The following is a 20600-nucleotide window of genomic DNA, read 5'->3' as shown; positions in this document are numbered from 1 at the left end:
ACATAACACTAAGTTCAGCCTTAGCTTCATGTGATACAAGATATTTGTATGTTTGCCTCCGTACGAACGTGGTACAAATCACTAACACTGTAAGAATGAAACTAATACTCTTTTTCGTTAGTTGACTATATTGCCAGAGTGGCCACACAAAGCAACATGGACTCGCTTCAAATGCCGGCGGCTTACTGGCTACTACAAAGTGAACGGGCCCCTCGCTCGGATCCGAGGGGGAGGCGCCGCTACTAATAGCTCTGCCCACTCGGATTCGAGTGGTCAGCAGTGAATGTATTAATAAAGAAATATATTTGTCGTTTATCAACACGAGTGGTTTGGCGAACATTAATTTGTAAATAGTGTAATTTTGTTTCCTGAAAATAAATTAAAAAAAAAACGTATTTTAACTTATTGCAGCACAGTAAAAATACATAATATATTGAAGGCTAAAGGACACCGATATCCAATGCCTTAATAAATTAAAAACGAATACAAACTGTTCTTACCAAAAAAAATTTTTGTAAATATGTTTTTTTTTTTATTATTTACACTTCTGTTTCCGCTTCCGTTTCCGTTTCCGTTTCTGCTAAAATTTATTTTTGACATCTGTTTCCGTTTCTGGTTCTGGAAAGACACTTCCGTTGCATCACTAGTATTTACTGGAGAGTCGGTTGCCATCTTAGAAGCCTTAATGTACATCGAATCACACAAGATTAGAAAGACAATAATATTTTCGGATTCTAAAAGCTGTTTAGACGCAATTTTATCAAATCAATTTAGAAGTAAATCAAGATTCCCTTTTATTATGGAAATTAAAAACATTTTGTACAGATGTTCTCTGCAAGGTCTCCAGGTCACTCTTGCGTGGATTCCGGGTCATTCTGGGATCCAGGGCAATGAGTCAGCTGACCATTTAGCTAAAGAAGCCACATCGTGTGGCTCAATGAGTCACCACAAACTATACATTCATGACCTGGTGTCCTTGGCTAAGGAACATCTTTTGTCTAGTTGGAAATCTGTGTGGTCCGAGACTTCTATTAGCAAAGGAAAATACTTTGCAGACATACAAGAATCCATACCAGTGAGGCCATGGTTTTTTAGGTTCCCTGATGCAAATAAGCAGACCACGTCGACGATCTGTCGACTACGATTAGGCCATGCGTGCACTCCAACTTTCTTAGCAAAAATCAGGGTTAAGGATAGCTCGCTATGTGAATGCGGATTAGACGAAGGAACGGTGGACCATATATTTTTCTCTTGCCCGAACAGAACTTTCTTCCCTAATTGATGTCCTCCCCAATTATATCCCTCGCCCCACTAACTTTAAGACCCTCTTAACCCACGTACATACCCCGTTTGTAAATATTTTATGTGATTATATTAACAAAAATAATATTAGATTATAAGTTGTTTGTCCCATAACCTACTAACAATACTATGTATATTATTGTGTTCGTCCTTTTTAGGTAAATCAACGTTTGTAGATAATTCTAGAGTTTGTAACACTTGTATGCTCACGAGACTTATCCATAAGTAGAGTGTTGCCAGTCTCTTTAATACAAGAATAAAACTATAATCACTCGACACTGGCCCAATCCGCTGAGGGAGAGCCATAATCAAGAAAAAGAAAGAAAGAACAGTTTGTATTCGTTTTTAATTTATTAAGGCATTGGATATCGGTGTCCTTTAGCCTTCAATATATTATGTATTTTTACTGTGCTGCAATAAGTTAAAATACGTTTTTTTTTTTAATTTATTTTCAGGAAACAAAATTACACTATTTACAAATTAATGTTCGCCAAACCACTCGTGTTGATAAACGACAAATATATTTCTTTATTAATACATTCACTGCTGACCACTCGAATCCGAGTGGGCAGAGCTATTAGTAGCGGCGCCTCCCCCTCGGATCCGAGCGAGGGGCCCGTTCACTTTGTAGTAGCCAGTAAGCCGCCGGCATTTGAAGCGAGTCCATGTTGCTTTGTGTGGCCACTCTGGCAATATAGTCAACTAACGAAAAAGAGTATTAGTTTCATTCTTACAGTGTTGTAGTGATTTGTACCACGTTCGTACGGAGGCAAACATACAAATATCTTGTATCACATGAAGCTAAGGCTGAACTTAGTGTTATGTATGTATATTTTTAAATATATGTATGTGTGTGTACGTGTGTGTGTGTATGCGTTTATGTTTATGTGTGTGTGTGTATACGTGTGTGTATGTGTGGGTGTGTATGAAATGTTACAAGATCTTGAACCGAGAAGATAAAAGCTGGTTTTGATTAGTATCCTTACATGTTTTACTCAATATTCTTGAATTTGATGAAAAACTTGACTTTGTCAAAATCTTGTAACATATTAGTACACAGAAATGCAATCGTGGAACAAATATCTACATATTAGTGAACTAAACCATTGCCATCCCTAGCGCTCAAAATGATGATCCCTAGCGCTCAAATACAAAAAACATTATTAATTTATCTATATGTTCAAACACTCCCAGATATATACTAAATAAAAATTCACCATAAAAAGTTTTGGCTCCCAGCTGTTACCTTTTTTTATTTTGTAAACAATGAATGTGTTAAGTATCAAAAACACCAAATCTAGATTAGAAAAAGATATAATTATTAGGCACTTGACTTGCAATCTGCAGGGCCTGGGTTCGAATCCCGCTATGTACCAATGTGTTTTTCGATTTAGATATTTACATTTATCCGACGTTCCTACGGTGAAGGAAAACATAGTGATGCTGCCTACACATAGCTGAGAAAAAATTTAATGATATGTGTGAAGTCAACCCGCTCTGGGCCAGCGTGGTTGCCTATGGCCTAGTCACCCCTAATTTGGGGTAGGCTCCGAGCCCCTCAGTGGGGATGTATAGTGAGCTGATGATAATAATGATGATGATATATTACATGGTTATCACTTATTCAAAAGTACTTTTAAAAACTCGTAAGTATGAAATAGTCACATTTTGCCAGTTGTCAAATTTTATATGGACAACAACTAGACAGTTTACTCCAGCAAGAGAAACTGATTGTTTCAAACAGCAGCAGAAAATATTACGCGCTTAAATTCACGAAAAAGTACGTAAACAAACAAATGCGACAAGTGCCGAAAGGCCGCGCACGAACTGCGCGTCTCGCGCCGCGCATTTGGATCTCAGCCGTCGTAAAGTTCCGTTTTATCTCCGTTATAAAAGTTGCGGAAACAGAAGCAGAAACGGATGTTGAAAAGAACGCGGAACTTCCGCACTTGCGGAAACGGAAACAGACATCCGTTGCATCACTACCACTGACATTGTCGCTGTGCGATTTACAGGCGAATCGGTGGATAAAGAACATGGAACGGGAGAACGGGCTGCACGTGGCCAAACCGACGGCGCCGAATCTGCTGCGCATATTGGAGAGCTGCGTGCGTCTCGGCTGGCCGATGCTGCTGGAGGACGTGGGCGAGGAACTGGACGCCGCACTTACGCCGCTACTGCTCAAACAAACCTTCATACAGGTCATTACGTGTACTATGCATTTCGATGATAACACGTTGTTTTAATGGAATATAGAGGTAAATTCTAGCATGGATTTTATTAACTAAACTACTATAGACTTCATATTCATAAAATCTTTATTTTGACCGCATTTATTTTGCAACTAGCTCAAAAATGTTATGACTTCGATATCAGGGTGGTCATCTGCTGATTCACCTCGGCGACAGCGACATAGAGTATGACCCGCACTTCCGGCTGTACCTTACCACAAAGCTCGGTAACCCGTATTACTTGCCCGAGATCTGCATCCAAGTTACCTTGGTCAACTTTACTGTGACGCTTTCCGGACTGGAGGAACAACTGCTCGCGTAACTACCATACTTTGTCTTTCTTAAATCTAAAACAAAAATCGTCAAACTTAAAACAACACTCCTATCATCGTATTTATCGCCCGAGCATTAATAAACTTAGTTGCCTTAGTTTAAAAACATGGCAAAAAAAATGTAAAATAGTTAGTGTAAAAATAATTAGTTTATGTTGTGAAGTGAGGTGGTGAGCTTGGAGCGTCCCGAGCTGGAGCTGCAGCGCACGCAGCTGACGCAGCGCATCGCCGCCGACCGCACCTTGCTACTTGATATCGAGGAGCGCATCCTGCACCTGCTGCACGCCTCCACTGGGAACATTCTTGACGACGAGGTCCTCATCGAGACGCTCAACGAGAGCAAGGTACACCTCACGGCGCAGCGCCAATATCTTCGCTTCAGTTTCGCCATCGCACTCAACACCACATATTGAAGGCACCAGTGATAGAATAATACAGAACATGGTGTTATTCTACAGGAAACTTCGGAGATAATCTCGGCGCGTTTGGCCGAGGCGGAGATTACGGAACGCAGCATAGGTGCGGCGCGTGAGCGGTACCGCGAGGTAGCAGCGCGCGGTGCACTGTTGTACTTCGCCATCGCACAGCTCGCGGACCTTGACCCTATGTACCAGTTTTCACTGTCGTACTTCACACAGGTCAGCCACCGAGGAATAAGTCAATGTGGGAAAATGGGTTCAACTTGGAAAAGAAAAGAACAATATCAGTTGCGATGTGTTGCAGATATTCAAGCGCGTGGTGGAGGAGCCGGCCAAGGAGGGCGACACGCTAGAAATGCGCGTGGCGGCGCTGGTGGACAGCGCCACGCTGGCGACACAGCGCGCGGTGTCACGTGCCTTGTTCGCGCGACACAGGCTCGCACTCTCTATGCTGCTCACCGCCGCCGTGCAGCTGCACTCGGGTGCGCTGCCGCACTCCTACTGGCACTACCTAATGCATGGAGCGGGCGCGCCCGCCGGCGTCAGTACCGACATTCTTTCATACTGACCTAACATTACGACGATTGTTTTATGTAACCAATGTTACGGTATTTGTGTTCGGATTATAGGGAATGCCCAAGAAGCCTGCGACGGAAGCTATAACCGAGCAGACGTGGGCGGCTGTGAATTTTCTACACGAGCACGAGCCCGCATTCACCGGCCTACCTGACGACTGTCTCAAGTGTATCCCGCTCAATGTTGGAGAATATTTTGTTGTAAGACTCCTCATTTTTCACAGATCTCTTACATTTAAGTTTCATGTAACTTAGTGGAAATACTGCTGCTGTCTTGTTACCATCTCAAACTTGTCAAAAATAGTCACTTGAAATAGGAGTTCAGAAAAGACATCAACAATTTTACCAAAAAATATCTATGCTATTCAGAATGTGTGAAATGTAAAACAGGAGATTCATGTAGACAAGACGAACACGAGCACGCCAACGGTGGACTGGGACAAGCGGCTATCGCCGTTTGAGAAGCTGATGCTGCTCAAATGCTTGCGCGAAGAAAAGCTGGTGTTTGCGAGTTCGCAATACGTATCGCTTACGCTGGGTCCCGCCTTCATCGAGTCTCCGCCAGTGCAACTGCCTACACTGTAAGTCATTGAAGGAAACTCGAGTTGAAGATCTACAACTGATGATCAATGGACTCGATAAAATTGAAGTGTTTGTTCTGAGCACTGGTTCTGATCCGTTTGGCGCGTTCCAGAAGTTTGCCACGGACAAGGGCATGCGCGACCGAGTTAACTTCATTTCGCTGGGTCAGGGTCAAGGGCCGGTCGCCGAAAAGATGATTAGCGATGCCAAGCCAAAAGGAGATTGGGTGTTTTTGCAGGCGAGATAACTTGTGATCTCTCAATATAATTATCTATTGTGGAATCGTAATTATTTATTTAAGTAGCTTTGATTTCTCTTTTAAAGCGTTTCTTAATGAAATCCACAGAATTGTCACTTGGCAGCATCATGGATGCGAAATCTGGAGTTGATTGTAGAAAGTTTTACAAGTGACCAGTCTCCGATCCATGAAGAATTTCGTTTATATCTAAGTTCTATGCCAACGCCCAAATTCCCAGTGTCCGTGCTACAGAACTCAGTTAAAGTCACAAACGAACCACCTAAAGGTCTAAAAGCAAATGTAAAGAGAGCCCTCATTGAAATGGATACAGATTTCTATGAAAATCACGGTAAGAAATTATATCTTGTAATAGGGATATTTCTGGAGGTACACTTGTTTTTTTTCTACTAACTTCTACTGTTAATATTATTTTCAGTACTGGAGCAGGACTGGCGCACGCTGGTATTCGGCATCTGCATCTTCCACGCGTTGGTGCAGGAACGCAAGAAGTTCGGGCCGCTCGGCTGGAACATCTCGTACGAGTTCAGCGACAGCGACCGCGAGTGCGCCATACTCACGCTGCAGATGTTCTGTGCCGGCGGGGAGATACCTTGGGACGCGCTCGAGTATATAACCAGTTAGTACGAAATCGTACAAAAACATCACAAACATGTCATCATTTTTAAGATTGTAATTGTTAATGAATGCTATATTATAGTTATAAGTGCAAATGAAAGTCGTTATGGTGTGAACACGTATATGCGTATACACGTATACACGTATAGGTGAGATAACATATGGCGGTCGAGTGACGGATATGTGGGATCAGCGGTGCCTGGCAGCGGCGCTGCGGCGCGTGGTGTCGCGCGCGGCGCTCAGCCCCGAACATTCGTACTCGCCGTGCGGTCGCTACGCATGTCCGCGTGTCCCACTGCTCGCCGACGCCCAGCGCTACGTCGACAGCCTGCCCGACAACGAGCCGCCCGGCCTCTTTGGCCTGCATGACAACGCCAATATTACATACGAGGTCAGCACCAAATTACAGGAGCTTCAACAGTGTCGCATACTTTGTGTCTTAGTTTATTTCTCTTTCTTAACCGAATTCAAAAAAAGGTAGTCTTGAAGTTTGTCTACTTATGTGTTGTAGCGGCAAGAGACGACCGCGCTGCTGCAGACGATAGCGGAGGTGCAGCCACGATCAGGAGGAGCGGGCGGGGAGCCCCCCGAGCGGCTCGTGTGGCGTATTTGCGAGTCCACGCGCGCCTCCGTGCCCCACAAGGTGAACTTGTCTAACTACACACCTGTTTCGGCTGCGGAAAAGACTCGGTAGCACTTTAAAAAAGGTACTACCTACCGCCGCCTGGGACAAGCTCCCAATTGGGTGACCGGTGATAAAAACAAAGGGAGGACCTCGCCTTGCGCCTCGCGGCACGCAACTCAGACCCCACCTTGCGCCGGTAACACCGATCCAAGACCCGCAAAAAAAGCGGTTAGCCAAAATGATTATTACGACCAACAAGCAGAAAAACTCTTCCAAGAAAAACACTGATAAAATGTGAAATTCCTCGGGGACAGTCTAATACGTGCGTGTGGTCTCGACAGAGGTTGAGATGCGACTGAGACGATTGCGCCGGACGGCGCCGTATTTATAAGCGCGCTAAGGCCGATGGAAATTCGGTAGCGCTCGGAGCACGGCTTGTTTAGACTGACCCTTTGGTGTTATATTTATTGAAAAACAGTATATAAAAATATTTACAAATTATACGTACTTCAATAATAATTAAAAACACAAAGATTGAAATACGTCCTTACAAACATGCATGTGTTCCTTTAAGACAAGTTGTTGGAATACAACAATTATCTTAACGCTAATTTACATTTATATTACAACATGACACATCGATATTAACCACATCAACAAACACATGAGACTATGGTTCATAAAACATTACAATATAATATATTTATCAAATATCCATAATCTCAGTTATACACATAAAGAACGATGTTATCAAATCACATACATATTACACGTAACGAAACAATAATAAAAAATTCACACATGCGTTACAAATTTAGTATCAACAGCAACACTATTCATTATAAACATACGTTTTACAAGTATAGATTAATTAAACAACTTATACTAGACACATTTCAGAAAGTAAAAGATAAACATATACAGAAATATCAAACGTAACATGTGTATTGCTGAGTATAAAGAAACATCGAGGTAATATTTAGATACAATAATCGGTTACACTTAAAACTTATAACCTATACGTACAAACACTTACTACTACGACTTATATGAGTTACACGCACTCCTATTCTACACTGGCACTAAAGTTGAAAATTGTGGCGACACATACATCACATATTAATTTCACAATGTTATCACATATTTATTAATTACTTTATCGACATTCCGTCCTTTTTCGATCGTCGACATTTGGTCTCACGGTTCTTGCACATTGCAAGCCATTGTAAGGATTAGGTGCAATAAACTTTAAATATTTTATGACTCTCGCAGCGCGGCCGTTCCTTTGAATCTATTGTTTAATTTCCAGAAATGTTGAATTTGTTTTCGTTTAATATTTTTAAGCCAAAAAATCCTTGCTCTAATGACCGTCATAAAATAGCTAATCTGCAGCTCCATTGTTGTAAGGAAGGCACATTTCGTTCCTCGTATTTTTAAATTTGCTTTACTGGTTTATTGCTCAACTACAAAAAATCCTTTTGATGCCCGTTCTTTTTAAAAATTCCAGAAATGTCTTGATCTCGCATTTCTAATCGATGTATTAAATTACTATATTTCAAAATAAACATATTCGTCGCCAACAACACCTAATACCTGTATCCACACGTAGACTGCCTATATTTGACTTGCGTATGTGTAATACTGTCTGATTGCATGTGTACTGGTGATGTAAGGTGGATACGTCGATAACGCACGAGTCGGTGTTCGCGGTGGACGAGCGCGGGCAGCCGCTGTCGCTGGCCACAGTGCTGCACCACGAGCGCAAGCAGTATGACACGCTACTCACTCTGCTGCACTCCAGCCTGCGTGAGCTGCAGCGCGCTGTACAGGTACCCGTTTCCGACTACCCGCAATTTATACTGATTAACACTTCTAAAATATTGACACGACATAAACCTGATCAATATTGTTGTATGCCGCAGGGCGTGGTGGTGATGTCTGAGGCGCTGGAGGAAGTGTTCAATGCGCTGGCTAACGGGCGTGTGCCGGCCATGTGGCACGCGCGCGCTTACAACTCGCTCAAGTCTCTGGGCAGCTGGCTGCACGACCTCGCATTGCGCGTTGACTTTATAGAGGTAAGTTACATTTGCCTATCAAATATTTTCTAGATGCTAGATATTTCTCGATGTAGGCAGTGTTCTTGCTTGACTTATATATTATTTCATTAAGTTTAATACGGGACGTGAGTTTTTAAATGATGTGGTACAGACGTGGTGGCGCAAGGGGCGCGGCGCGAGCAGCTGGCTACCGGGGCTGTTCTTCCCGCAAGGTCTACTGACGGGTTCGCTGCAGACTCACGCACGCCGCAACCGTTTGCCCATTGATGTGCTCGCCTTCGATTTCCAACCCACCTCCGTCTTTATATACCAAGACGATATTTATGCTTTTAACAAGCACCCTAAGGTTTGCACAACTGTTTATATATTTTTCGAAGAATAAAAAATGATCATAGCAATGCAATGTAAGCACATGAAATATGGCAGCATTGATTGCAGAGGATGCGTGTGCATTGTGCAGGAGCAAGTGGACGTGTACAGCGGGCTAGAGGCGCCGGACGAGGGCATTATCATCCATGGTCTGTATATTGAGGTGGGCCGCTGGGACGTACCCAACGCCTGCCTCGCAGACGCTCTGCCAGGTACACATTCACATTGACTCTACCAGCTTACTTAAAGTCGCCATGACTACAGCTTTTACTGTTGTTTTCGTGTTTACATTTTCAGTTACAAGATGGCTATAGGGTCAATATAAATCGCAATATTTTAATTTCCGTTCGGTTAAAGTCTTCGGATATAATTTACTTTTAGTAGATGTTAGTAATATGTATGTCTTGGTTCTACAGTACAAGCTCGGCTACCATAACAATCGTAAGCTTGTTGGACCTCGTCTGTTACCTTATTAAATACATTTTTTGTAAATAAGGCGAAGTAGGTTGACGCAGTATTAGTATACCACGTTTGTGTGCAGGTCAGACATGGTCGTGGCTGCCGGCGGTGCGGGTGAGCTGTCGAGTGGGCGCACCGCCGGCGGGCGGGAGGTACGAGGCGCCGCTGTACCGCACGGCAGCGCGCGCTGGCGTGCTCGCCACCACTGGACACAGCACCAACTTTGTCATCGCCATACTGCTGCCCGCAGATCATCCCTCGGACTTTTGGATCCTGCGCGGCACCGCACTGCTCACACAACCCTCAGACTGAACTCCCATCGTTAGGACATTTGAGATAATGACATTTTGTTCTGAAAGATTATATTGTAGAATATTTTATTATTTATGAGTTTTGTTTTGTAGACAATAACTGGGGTGTAGTTAAAGTATGGCGAAAGAGTTACGAGATGAACAATCCTATGACGAGAGTACCCTTTACTTAAATAGATTCGTTCATATACCTACCTCTAATATCAACCAGGACATGTGACAATGTCGTGTCATTGAATCGCACTCGTAACATTGTCGGAGCGTCAGGAATTAAAATGTTTAAATAAAACGCAACAATAAGTAAAATTAGTTTTATTCAACCTTCATTTTCATTAAATCATACGTAACTGCAATATGAACATTTTTGAATGTTTACCTCAGTGACAAGTTTTACAAATGAGTTTTATTATTCTCTCAAGATTTTCTTATATGTAAAACATTTCTTCCATAAAAATACCAATATCTACAATCTTTACTATCATTACTTGTTGTAAACTGTCCCGTCTAAATGGTCTAGTAGAGCGCGTGGGGTAGCTATTTTGTTTACTGTCGAGCTGTCGGTGTCGGTGTCGGTGTCGGTGTCGGTGTCACGCACGCAATAGATATCACAGCAGAGACAAACAGTGCGCGACTCCCGGCCTGCCTCGTATACGCAACACACAAACGCAAACCATAAACATTCATTTACTTCCAATACAAAATAAACACTTACAATATACAAGAATGAGGACCGTATTTGATGTTAGACAAAGGGGACATTGTGTGAGGCGGACAACTCCACACTTAGCCATTATTCGTACGGGCGCTGTAAAAAAACTGAGTTTATCTAGGACTTTCTCTTTTCTTGTTTGGATGATTTTATTAATTAAAACACCATTATTATTTCCAACAATTCGCCTTTTCTTTATTTCTGTTTTCCCAAGAGTGACAGATAAAAAAAGTGTTTACAGATATCAAAAATATAAAAAGTGTTAACAGATATCAAAAACATAATACAATGTGTGGTCATAAAAAAAAATAGATAACTTCCTGACTCAACCTAAATATTTAACATTCTCCACACCAAGAAAATGAAAACTGTCAAAAGGTTACAACTATTTTTTTTTTAATTTTTTTTTTTTTTTTTTTAAACATCAGAAAATAACTTTTTCTTAAGTACAATTTAACTTAAACAATCTACAAAATCACTCAAACTAATAATCAAGTACAATATCAATCGAAACAAACATTGTGCATAACTTACACTAAATCATGTCGCATTAATGTAATCATATTAATAGTTCTATAACAAATCCAAACATCCAGAATCTTACAGCGAAAAAAAACACAAGTCTACAATTTTTTTTTTTTTTTGTAGTCAGCCTCTGAATTCTTATACACTTAAAACAAGTCCTCATTCAAACTTTGTCACCTGACAAATTACTTAACCATGTTACAACCTTATTGTATTAAAATATAACCAAATCATATTGACAGACAGCAAAATTTGTTTCACAACAGATTACAATATGGACAGTAAAATATGTAAAGGAAAAATTAAATACTATACTTGCTTGGCAATTTAATAATTCGGCCAAGTCTGGTTGCCGTGACTGCCTTCTGTCTGATGGTCGGCCCGTCATCCAGCTCTGCAACCGCAGCTCTCTTGTTGCTAACTGTGCTGCTAGGGTTTAAAACAATATAATATTGCTTACCTAATGAGTTGTGTCCGTCTGCGACTTCTTGTCTCTCTTCCACCTCAGAAGAAGAAAGTTCCAATTGGTACAACCTTTGGAAAGGGCGTACTTTAAACCCAGCCATTGTTTTAACCTTAGCAGTCCTGTCCACTCCATCCTTACCTGTGTAAACCTGGACAACTAAACCAAGTGGCCATTTTACCCTCCTCTCTTCCGACTCAACCAAAACTACATCTCCAACCTTTATACCGCCGCACTTCTCTCTTCCTCTTTGGACGAGTTCAGTCAGGTACTCGTTATTAAATCTTGTACGGAGTTCACCCCGTATTTTGTGCAGATATCTCAGGCGATGGTTCATGCTTTTTGCATCTAAAATATCAAAATCGGTTACCTGCGATTGCGGTAAAGGTTGTATGAAACATGACGGCCGCAACGGCTCAAGTGCGTCAGCGTCGTCCGCCTCGACATATGTGAGCGGTCGGTCGTTCACCACAGACTCGCAGTCGCAGAGAAGGGTTTCCATTTCATCGTAGGAGACAGTAGACATACCTAAAACACGTCTCAAAATATTTTTTACGATTTTTATCATGCGTTCAAAAAATCCTCCCCACCATGCAGCAGTAGGACTGTTTAACTTCCATTTTATACGCATTATAGATGACACGCGTTGCACTTCATCCCAGTCCAAGTTAGTCAGCAGATTCTTGGTGCCCGTAAAGTTCGTCCCATTGTCTGAAATCATAAGATTAGGGCGGCCTCGTCTAGCGATAAATCTGCGAAAAGTTCTGATGAAGGCATCCGTTGACAATGATAGTGTCAGTTCTAAATGTATCGCTCTATATACGGCACATGTATATATCACAATCCAGCTCTTAAGATCGCCGCGCAGATATATCGGGCCTGCTAGATTTACTCCTGTTACCTCAAAAGGTGCTAGGGGTTGTATTCTCTCAATAGGTAATGGTGCCGTGGATACTTGAGTAGCTTTTGCTCTATGTCTTCTGCATATCACACATTTGTCTATGACCGATTTTACTAATCTCCATAGGTGGGCACAGTTAATCAAAAAGTTAACTTCGTTAATCGTTAATTCGTTAAATAAAAATTTAACTTCGTTAATCGTTAAAGCGTTTAATTTACGAAAATTTAACGCAAGTTAAAGTTAACAGTTAAAGTTAATTTTTGTTTATATTACGAGTATAAGGCGCAAGCGGGAAATATCCATACGAATAATCTCCGAATCATATGGACTGATTTTGTCGAGACTTTCAATAGAACTTAGGCTATTTTTAGCCGACTTAAAAAAGAAGGAGGTTATCAATTCGACTGCATTTTTTTTATGTGTGTTACCGTGTACCGATGCTCCGCCCCTGGTGGTCCGATTTTGATAAAAATTATTTTAATCGAAAGGAAGTGCTTGCAAATGGGTCCCATTTTTTTAAATAACTAGAAGTCTAGTAGATTTTGAATATGTATCATTCTGTCTAATAGTTTAGGAGATATCGAAAGAATGAAATAACGCGGAGATAAAAATGCTACATCGCGTTACAATGAAAAGCACAATTTTGCTTTCTGGGCTTACGTAGGTCAAACTATATGACCTACATAAAAATGATGTATGGAGTAATTATAGATCCTTAAATTTGCTAAATAAAAGTCTGTGGCGGCATATATCTATCATCTATGGTTTTCTCACAAAAACCATGTTATTGTGAACAAAAGACGATTAAAACGCACACGAAAAACAGCGTCGTAAGCTTACAGCGCTATTATATTATATTCGATATGAATCCTTATCCAAATAAATATGTTTGATGGCTAGAGTATTAAATGCAGATTACATTAGCCTTTAAACTATGTAATTCTGATCAATAGTTTGGAAGATATTAAATGATTAAAAACTACGCGCATTCGAAAAATGCTAATGCGACAATTTGTATACCGATGCTAATAATTATTTTTTTGGTTAAAGGATATAAGGCTATCTGCTGCATTCTAAATTAGTTTTTGAATTGAAGTACACACATATTAAATATGAAAATCCCTTTCTTTATTTGTCTTATTTCCGTCCTCATACGTATTAAGGAAATTTGTAATCGAACTTCAAATTCACTTAAATAACAAGAAATAAAAAAAAAATAAGAAATAAAAAATAGTCGACTTCGTAAAAAAACAATCTCAAACAAAATGCAGTAAGAAGGGACATAAACGTTAGTACGTCTAATACATCTCAAATATAAAATGTCACCTATTTACTTCGGCCGACACCGACTGCGAAATAACAATAATTATACAATATAGACATGTTACAAGAAAGAAGAGAACTTTCTTTAGAGTTTAGAGAGTTTTCATGACATTATTCTGTTACTTTTTAGTGCATTTTGTTTGAGATTGTTTTTTATGTTATTGTAAAGGTCACTTGTGCCGACATTTCATATATTAATTTTAGTATAACACAATTTAACATTATTTCACTAACATAATTATTTTATCTTTTTCCTCATTCTTTCTCGTTTTGTCGTATACTTTTTTTGTAAACAAACAAATTATCTTCGCTATTGTCTTTGCGCAGCGCACGTGCATCCCCGACCATTAGAAGGGTTGGGGTCATAAATCCATCGAGTTCGTTATCGCATTCTCTGTGCGGCTGTCCATTTGATCCTTTGTTCATATTTTTGTTGTTGTTAAAATTATTTTTCGTTGACTATGAAGAAGCCCCAAAAAAACAAACGACGGTAATAAACACCTAAATCCCTTTTGTTTTTGAGGAACGTTTATTGCGTGCACATTTCGTCTTTCGTATTTTTAAATTTATTTTTCATTGTTTGTTTCTTATCTACGCAATGGCAAAAAAATCCTATTTGTACGCTTTTTCAAATGAACCATAAACGATTTTTTAAATATTTTCTGTTGTCTTTAAACTTCAATATTAAAATAAACATTTTTGTCGCCAACAAAGTTTAGTTGTAATTTAGTTACGACGTTGAAGAGTAATGCACAATTGATTATTTTGATTGTAATTCAAAGCAGTGTTTATCTTTTTTACTAGATTTTGCGTTTCACGTATAAGACAAAGTGTATAATTATTGTATTTAGAATAAAGTGCTTTCGAATCTTATGTTGATTTTTTAACAAAATCTTGTTCTAAAAAAAGTGATGTTAAATAAATGAAAACTAGTTTTAATGTGAATAAAATGTAATATAGACTTTTCGAGATATTTGTGTAAATGTGAAATAATTAATAAACTTTGAAGGTGTCTAGCGCCTAAACTTCGCAATATTTGATAGAGGTAAGTTATGTTAAATCGTCACTATTTTCTAACAAGGATTCTGCGGTACTCTTTTGATCACGTCTTTCCCGGCCGCTCGGTGTATTGTATAACATGCAAAACACTCGCACTCGCTCGTTCTCGGTCACCATTCGACTCGCCGACGGTCCCCGAACATAGCCGAATTTACGAATGTAGCCTGATGCATAATTTAAATAAAATGACAACACGTCTATAAGTGTCTATTGTAACAATTAACGGACTAGATTAACGGAAGTAGATTTTAACGGAAGTTAACAAGAGCGTTAACACTTTTTGAATTTAACTTAAAAGTTAATCCGTTAAGGAAAATGTTAACTTCGTTAATTAACGATTAACGGATTAACGAGTTAATGCCCACCTTTGCTAATCTCCTTATACCTACGATCCAAAATCGTTTCCTCAGATCTGTTATCATAATATTGGTGCCAGCATGTAGCAGTTGTAAATGTCTCTGCTCAACTAATCTTCGCGTGATAACATTTTCTGCTGGTAGAACAGCTGGAGTTTTCACCTCCTCTGGAAAATCTGTAAGTATCAATTTTGTTTTTATCCTGAGTATGTTATCATTGTCATTGAATGTAGTCAGTTTCTTGATATGCTTTTGTATATCATCTTTGCTTTCTGCTTGTATAATCTGTAATAATTTCTTTTCAGCAGCTTCATATTCGTCAAAGGTGAGTTCTCCTTTTTTCTTATCTTTCTTGTTGTGAGTATTGTAAATAAATCGTAACATCCATGCTGTCACTCTGACAATCTTTGAATATTTGGAAAAATATGATAAGTCCTGTGTCATACCCTCGTTACAACATGTATTAACATGTACAGTTTTCCTGAGTTCTTTGCAGGCTTCCTTCTCGTCCACCACCAGCGCAGAATGCGGCCATAGCTCGGCCTGTTGTCGTAGCCATGGGGGGCCTTCCCACCATCTGCTCTCGAGCAGTTGGCGACTGTTGCAACCTCTGGATGGCAGATCTGCCCAGTTAGCTTGGCCTGGAATGTGATGCCAATTATCAATCTCAGTATTTTGACGGATTTCTTTGACCCGGTTTCCTACATAGTTGTTCCACAGTAATTGTCTCTTTATCCAACATAGTGCTACTCCACTATCACTCCAACAATATTCTTTATAATTATTATTCAATTTTAACTTTTCTCTCACTCCTTTTATTAATCGTGAGCCGATAAGAGCCGCAAGCAACTCTAAACGTGGTATAGTAATTTTCTCTGGTGTTGATATCCTTGACTTTGCAGATACTAAACGGATGGTCACATTACCTTTGCTATCCACAGTTCTCAAGAAAACACAAGCAGCATATCCATCTTTGCTTGCATCAACGAACAAATGGAGACTCACATCACTGCATTCCTGTAGCGGTTCGGTTGACAGACTTCTTGGTATTCTGCAATTTTCCAGTAAATACATATTATCATACCATTCGTGAAATTGAGTTTCAATATTGGAGGGCAGCTCATCATCCCATGCTAATTTTTTGTTCCATATCTCCTGCAATATTAATCGTGGAACTAGTGTTATAGGGCATAGAATTCCTATAGGGTCGAAAATTCTTTGTGTTAATGATAGGATACTTCGTTTAGTTAATTTACCTATCTGTGATGGATGGGGTAATGTTTGAAGGTTGCATAAAAGTTCATCAGTGACAGTATCCCACATTATACCTAAAACTGAAATTACCCTTTTTTCAGTTTCATTAATTTTCAGGGGAGAAGTAACCCACTGTCTCAAATCGAACTTCGCTTCTTGCATTATCTCTTTTGCCTCATTAATGAAGTTTAATGTTGCTTCTTCTGTGTCTTGGCTTATTACTAAATTATCAACATAGAAGGAGCTAGCTAATATATCCGCTGTCTCTTTATACTTACCTCTTATCTGTTCCAGGTGGTGTTGAATTGTTGCTGACAGTAAGAATGGGCTCGAAGTCAGACCAAAAACTACTCTACAATGTCTGTACTCTATAATCTCACGTCTCTCGAAGTCTTTCCACCATAGGAATCTAAGGTTGTCTCTATCATCTGGGTTTATTGAAATTTGTAGAAAGGCCTTTGCTATGTCAGCAGAAACACCTATCAAACCCTTGCGGAATCCAATTAACAAATCAGGTATTTTATCAATAAAATTCATACCTTTTTCTAAACAAGCATTTAATGACTTACCATTTTTATCTTTTGCAGATGCATCATATACTGGTCTCAACTTAGTGGTGAGACTTGACTCCTTTGATACAGCTCTGTGAGGTAAGTAGTGTACATTACTCTTCTTATTGCTTGTAGGAGGTACAGGTTCAATAATGGCAGTACGTTCCCATTCCTGTAAAATATCGTTATAATCTTGGAACTTACCACATGTTTTTAATTTATTTGTTGCAGATTCCAAACGTCGAAAGGCTATCTCACGATTGTCCAGTAGAGAATCATGTCCATCTTTCCATGGAAGCTGCACCTCATACCTGTTCTCCTCATTTCTTCGGACACTGTCTTCGAAACTCTTCAGGACCTCTTCTTCCTTTTTCTGCTTGGATTGTATGTGTACCGGGTCTTGAATGCCTAAAATCTCAAGATTCCAAAAATCTGGTACACTCTGCAAACATAATAAAGAAGAAACCATATTCGTGTTTATTATTGCATCCTGAATCTTACCCTGTAATGTCCATCCAAGGTTTGTTTTAATTGCAGTCAGACCAGACCCCAGCTGTATAAAATTGTTAGTGAGTAACAAGCCTGAATAATCAGCACCTATCAGAAGACCTATGTCTGAACTCTCATTTATGTCTGTCAATATGATTTGGTTTCTTTTCAACAATTCACATAACGTTTTATTATTCATATTGACTTTAGGTACATTTTTACAAATTGTTTCTTGGCCTAAGGCCGTTAAATTTACATTAAAAGTTTTATCAATGCTTTGTACTGTTATACCATAATTATTATAATTCTTAAATGACATACTATTACCACCAAACAAAGAGTGTGTCAGTCCTTCAGTTCCCACTGGTTGCACTCCAAGCTTCTTCATCACTTCCTCCTTGATGTATGACCGTTGTGAACCGCTGTCGAATAATGCTCTGACAGTCACTGACTCTTCTCCTTGGCAGATATTCACAGCAACTGTCTGAAGAAGTGTAGTCACTGAAGTAGTGTTAGCTGAGTAATTCTGAACTGTAGTTGCAGGCTCTGGAACTTTCTCTTCATTAGGTTTCTGTCTGCCGGTACACAGTAAAGCTGAATGTCTTTGCTTGCAAATGAAGCATTTTACAAAGCTTCTGCACTGTTTCGCATGGTGTCCCATTTTTAAACACAATGCACATGCTTTTTTCTTTCTTAATAATTCTCTCCGTTCTTCCACAGACATATTTGCTACTTTAAAACATTCAGTGCTTGGATGTCCTCGATCACAGAAAATACATTTTGATTCAACCTGCTTCTTGGCCATAGGTTGATTATTAACTGTCAAGCATGCTGCTGTTGGTTCAGCTTTAGTGGAAGTTACATCAAAATCATTAGCCAGTGTAATGCGTTGGCTGGTCTCTACTTCCTTTTTAATAAATTCCAACAGACTGCTGAGTTCATCACCTACCTTGTCAGGCTTCTGTCTCTCCCAAACTCTTAAAATATCAGAGGGTAGAGCTGACTCCACAATTGGCAGCAGGAAAGGTGAATATTTGTCGCTGGTAACATTTAGAACTTCAAGGGACCTAAGATGGCTGCAGATGTTGTCATACAAATAGGTTAAATTGTTCTCCTTCTTCAAAACCAGTGTTAACAACTCTCTAACATACAGCTGTATAAGTAAGTCCTCTCTGGCATACCTCGATTTTAGTTCCTCCAAGCAACTTATGTAGCTTTTTTGTTGAATGGGAAAATTTTCGACAAACTTCCTTACACCTGTGCCGGGTTCCATGCTCTGGCACAGATATTGCAGTTTGTCACATTCGTCAATGGAATCATCAGCATCGATTTTCTTAAATTGACCCCAGAATGGTAACCAATTCTTTATGTGGCCGTCGAATTTTTTGACATCTAACGTTGGTAGTTTGAAGCGTCTATTTTCATTTGCCTCGTGGTTCGATTTCGTGAATGTTTTTAATAAATTGCTGTACTTGGTGTCAAGTAAGCTCCACCTTGCACGGTATTTTCCAGCGTCAGATATTTCATTTTCTAACCGAACCTCATCGAAAGGCTCCGATGAAATGATTGCATGCTGAATTTCGGTGTCGTAATTCGTGAGTTGAATGTAGTTATCTTTCACAACTCTATGACATGCTTGCATCTCTTCTTGTTTGCTGACGTCCATGCGACAAGCATTTATTAAAGACTCTAACACATTTGCAGATTTAGAAAAATGGCGTCTCGAGACTGTCCTCACCTTGGCTTTTAGATCTGGGATATCTCCTTTTTCCTCCGCCATCTCAGCCTTTTTTCTGGTTTTTTAAGCAGGGTCGCCACGTGTAAAAAAACTGAGTTTATCTAGGACTTTCTCTTTTCTTGTTTGGATGATTTTATTAATTAAAACACCATTATTATTTCCAACAATTCGCCTTTTCTTTATTTCTGTTTTCCCAAGAGTGACAGATAAAAAAAGTGTTTACAGATATCAAAAATATAAAAAGTGTTAACAGATATCAAAAACATAATACAATGTGTGGTCATAAAAAAAAATAGATAACTTCCTGACTCAACCTAAATATTTAACAGGCGCTATTCTAACGCGCGTTAAAAAAGCGTTTATCTGTTTATACCGCAGCGCTTTTAAAACGCAACACTATCACGCAGCGTTTCATTTTGAGCTCTGGGTGAACAGGACCAAGATTTTCAAAGCGTCGACACGAACAAGTTTTAACGCGGCGTTAAAAAAACGACCGTTAAAATGAACATTCTCCGCACAATTCCATTGCAGTGACATTTTCATTGACACATCCCTTTCTTCTCTTTGACATAAGAGAGTGTGACATAAGAGAATGTACCTCCGCTCCGTGAAGTTGGCCCCCTCACTTTCATTTTTTTAACTTTTTTTTACGCAAATCGTTTGAGAATCGTTTGAGAGGGTTTGAGAGAAAAGAAATATCGTTTGAGAGTTCCTACTTTCTCCGTAAAAACAATTTCAAATTCTAGTGTTAAGTTGGCCCCCTCACTTTACTTTTTTTTATTTTTTTCAATGCGAATCGTTAGAGAGTCGTTTGAGAGACATTAAGAGAAAAGAAATATCGTTTGAGAGTTTTTACTTTTTCTGCAATAAATATTTTAATTCTGGGCATCGAAAGTTACAAATCGATTTTCTTTTTTTTCCTAATTAAATATGGCAATCATGCACTTGGACGTTTCAAATTTATTATGTAGGTAGAGAATGGTAAGAGAGTGATTGAGAGAAAAGAGAAATCGTTTGAGAGTTAATACTTTTTCTGAAATATATATTTCAATGTCGGAATCGAAAGTAACAAATCGATTTTCCTTTTTTCCGAATT

The 20600-nt window shown here is 39.5% G+C and overlaps 1 protein-coding gene and 1 pseudogene across 2 annotated transcripts; one reads left to right on the top strand and one right to left on the bottom strand.

Annotated features, from left to right (window-relative positions):
- Nucleotides 1-10137, top strand: part of LOC123723321 — a 42747-nt pseudogene extending 32610 nt beyond the window's left edge.
- A 1353-nt stretch (nt 10138-11490) lies between these two features.
- LOC106718201 lies at nt 11491-19741 on the bottom strand. 2 transcript variants are annotated; one of them, XM_045685735.1, is made up of 3 exons: nt 16399-19741; nt 15492-16113; nt 11491-12852 (listed from the first exon to the last, which is right to left on the bottom strand). In XM_045685735.1, the coding sequence occupies exons 1-3, from the start codon at nt 19544-19546 to the stop codon at nt 11673-11675; spliced, it is 4950 nt and encodes a 1649-aa protein (XP_045541691.1). In that variant the 5' UTR covers nt 19547-19741; the 3' UTR covers nt 11491-11672. The 2 variants fall into 2 exon arrangements, with proteins under 2 accessions (XP_045541691.1, XP_045541690.1); XM_045685734.1 differs by having other exon boundaries at nt 15492-19741.
- Between the last annotated feature and the right edge of the window lie 859 nt (nt 19742-20600).

This window comes from Papilio machaon, chromosome W (assembly GCF_912999745.1).
Source record: "Papilio machaon chromosome W, ilPapMach1.1, whole genome shotgun sequence".
NCBI lineage: Eukaryota > Metazoa > Arthropoda > Insecta > Lepidoptera > Papilionidae > Papilio > Papilio machaon.
The sequence above is the reverse complement of the archived record's forward strand: the minus strand, read 5'-3'. Positions and strand labels throughout refer to the sequence as shown.

Coding starts and splice junctions, on each gene's coding strand:
- LOC106718201 (XM_045685734.1), bottom strand. CDS start 19,546: ATGGCGGAGGAAAAAGGAGATATCCCAGATCTAAAAGCCAAGGTGAGG. Junction 12,853..15,491: donor TGGATCGTAGGTATAAGGAG/ATTAGCAAAGGT, acceptor CCACCTATGGAG/ATTAGTAAAATCGGTCATAG.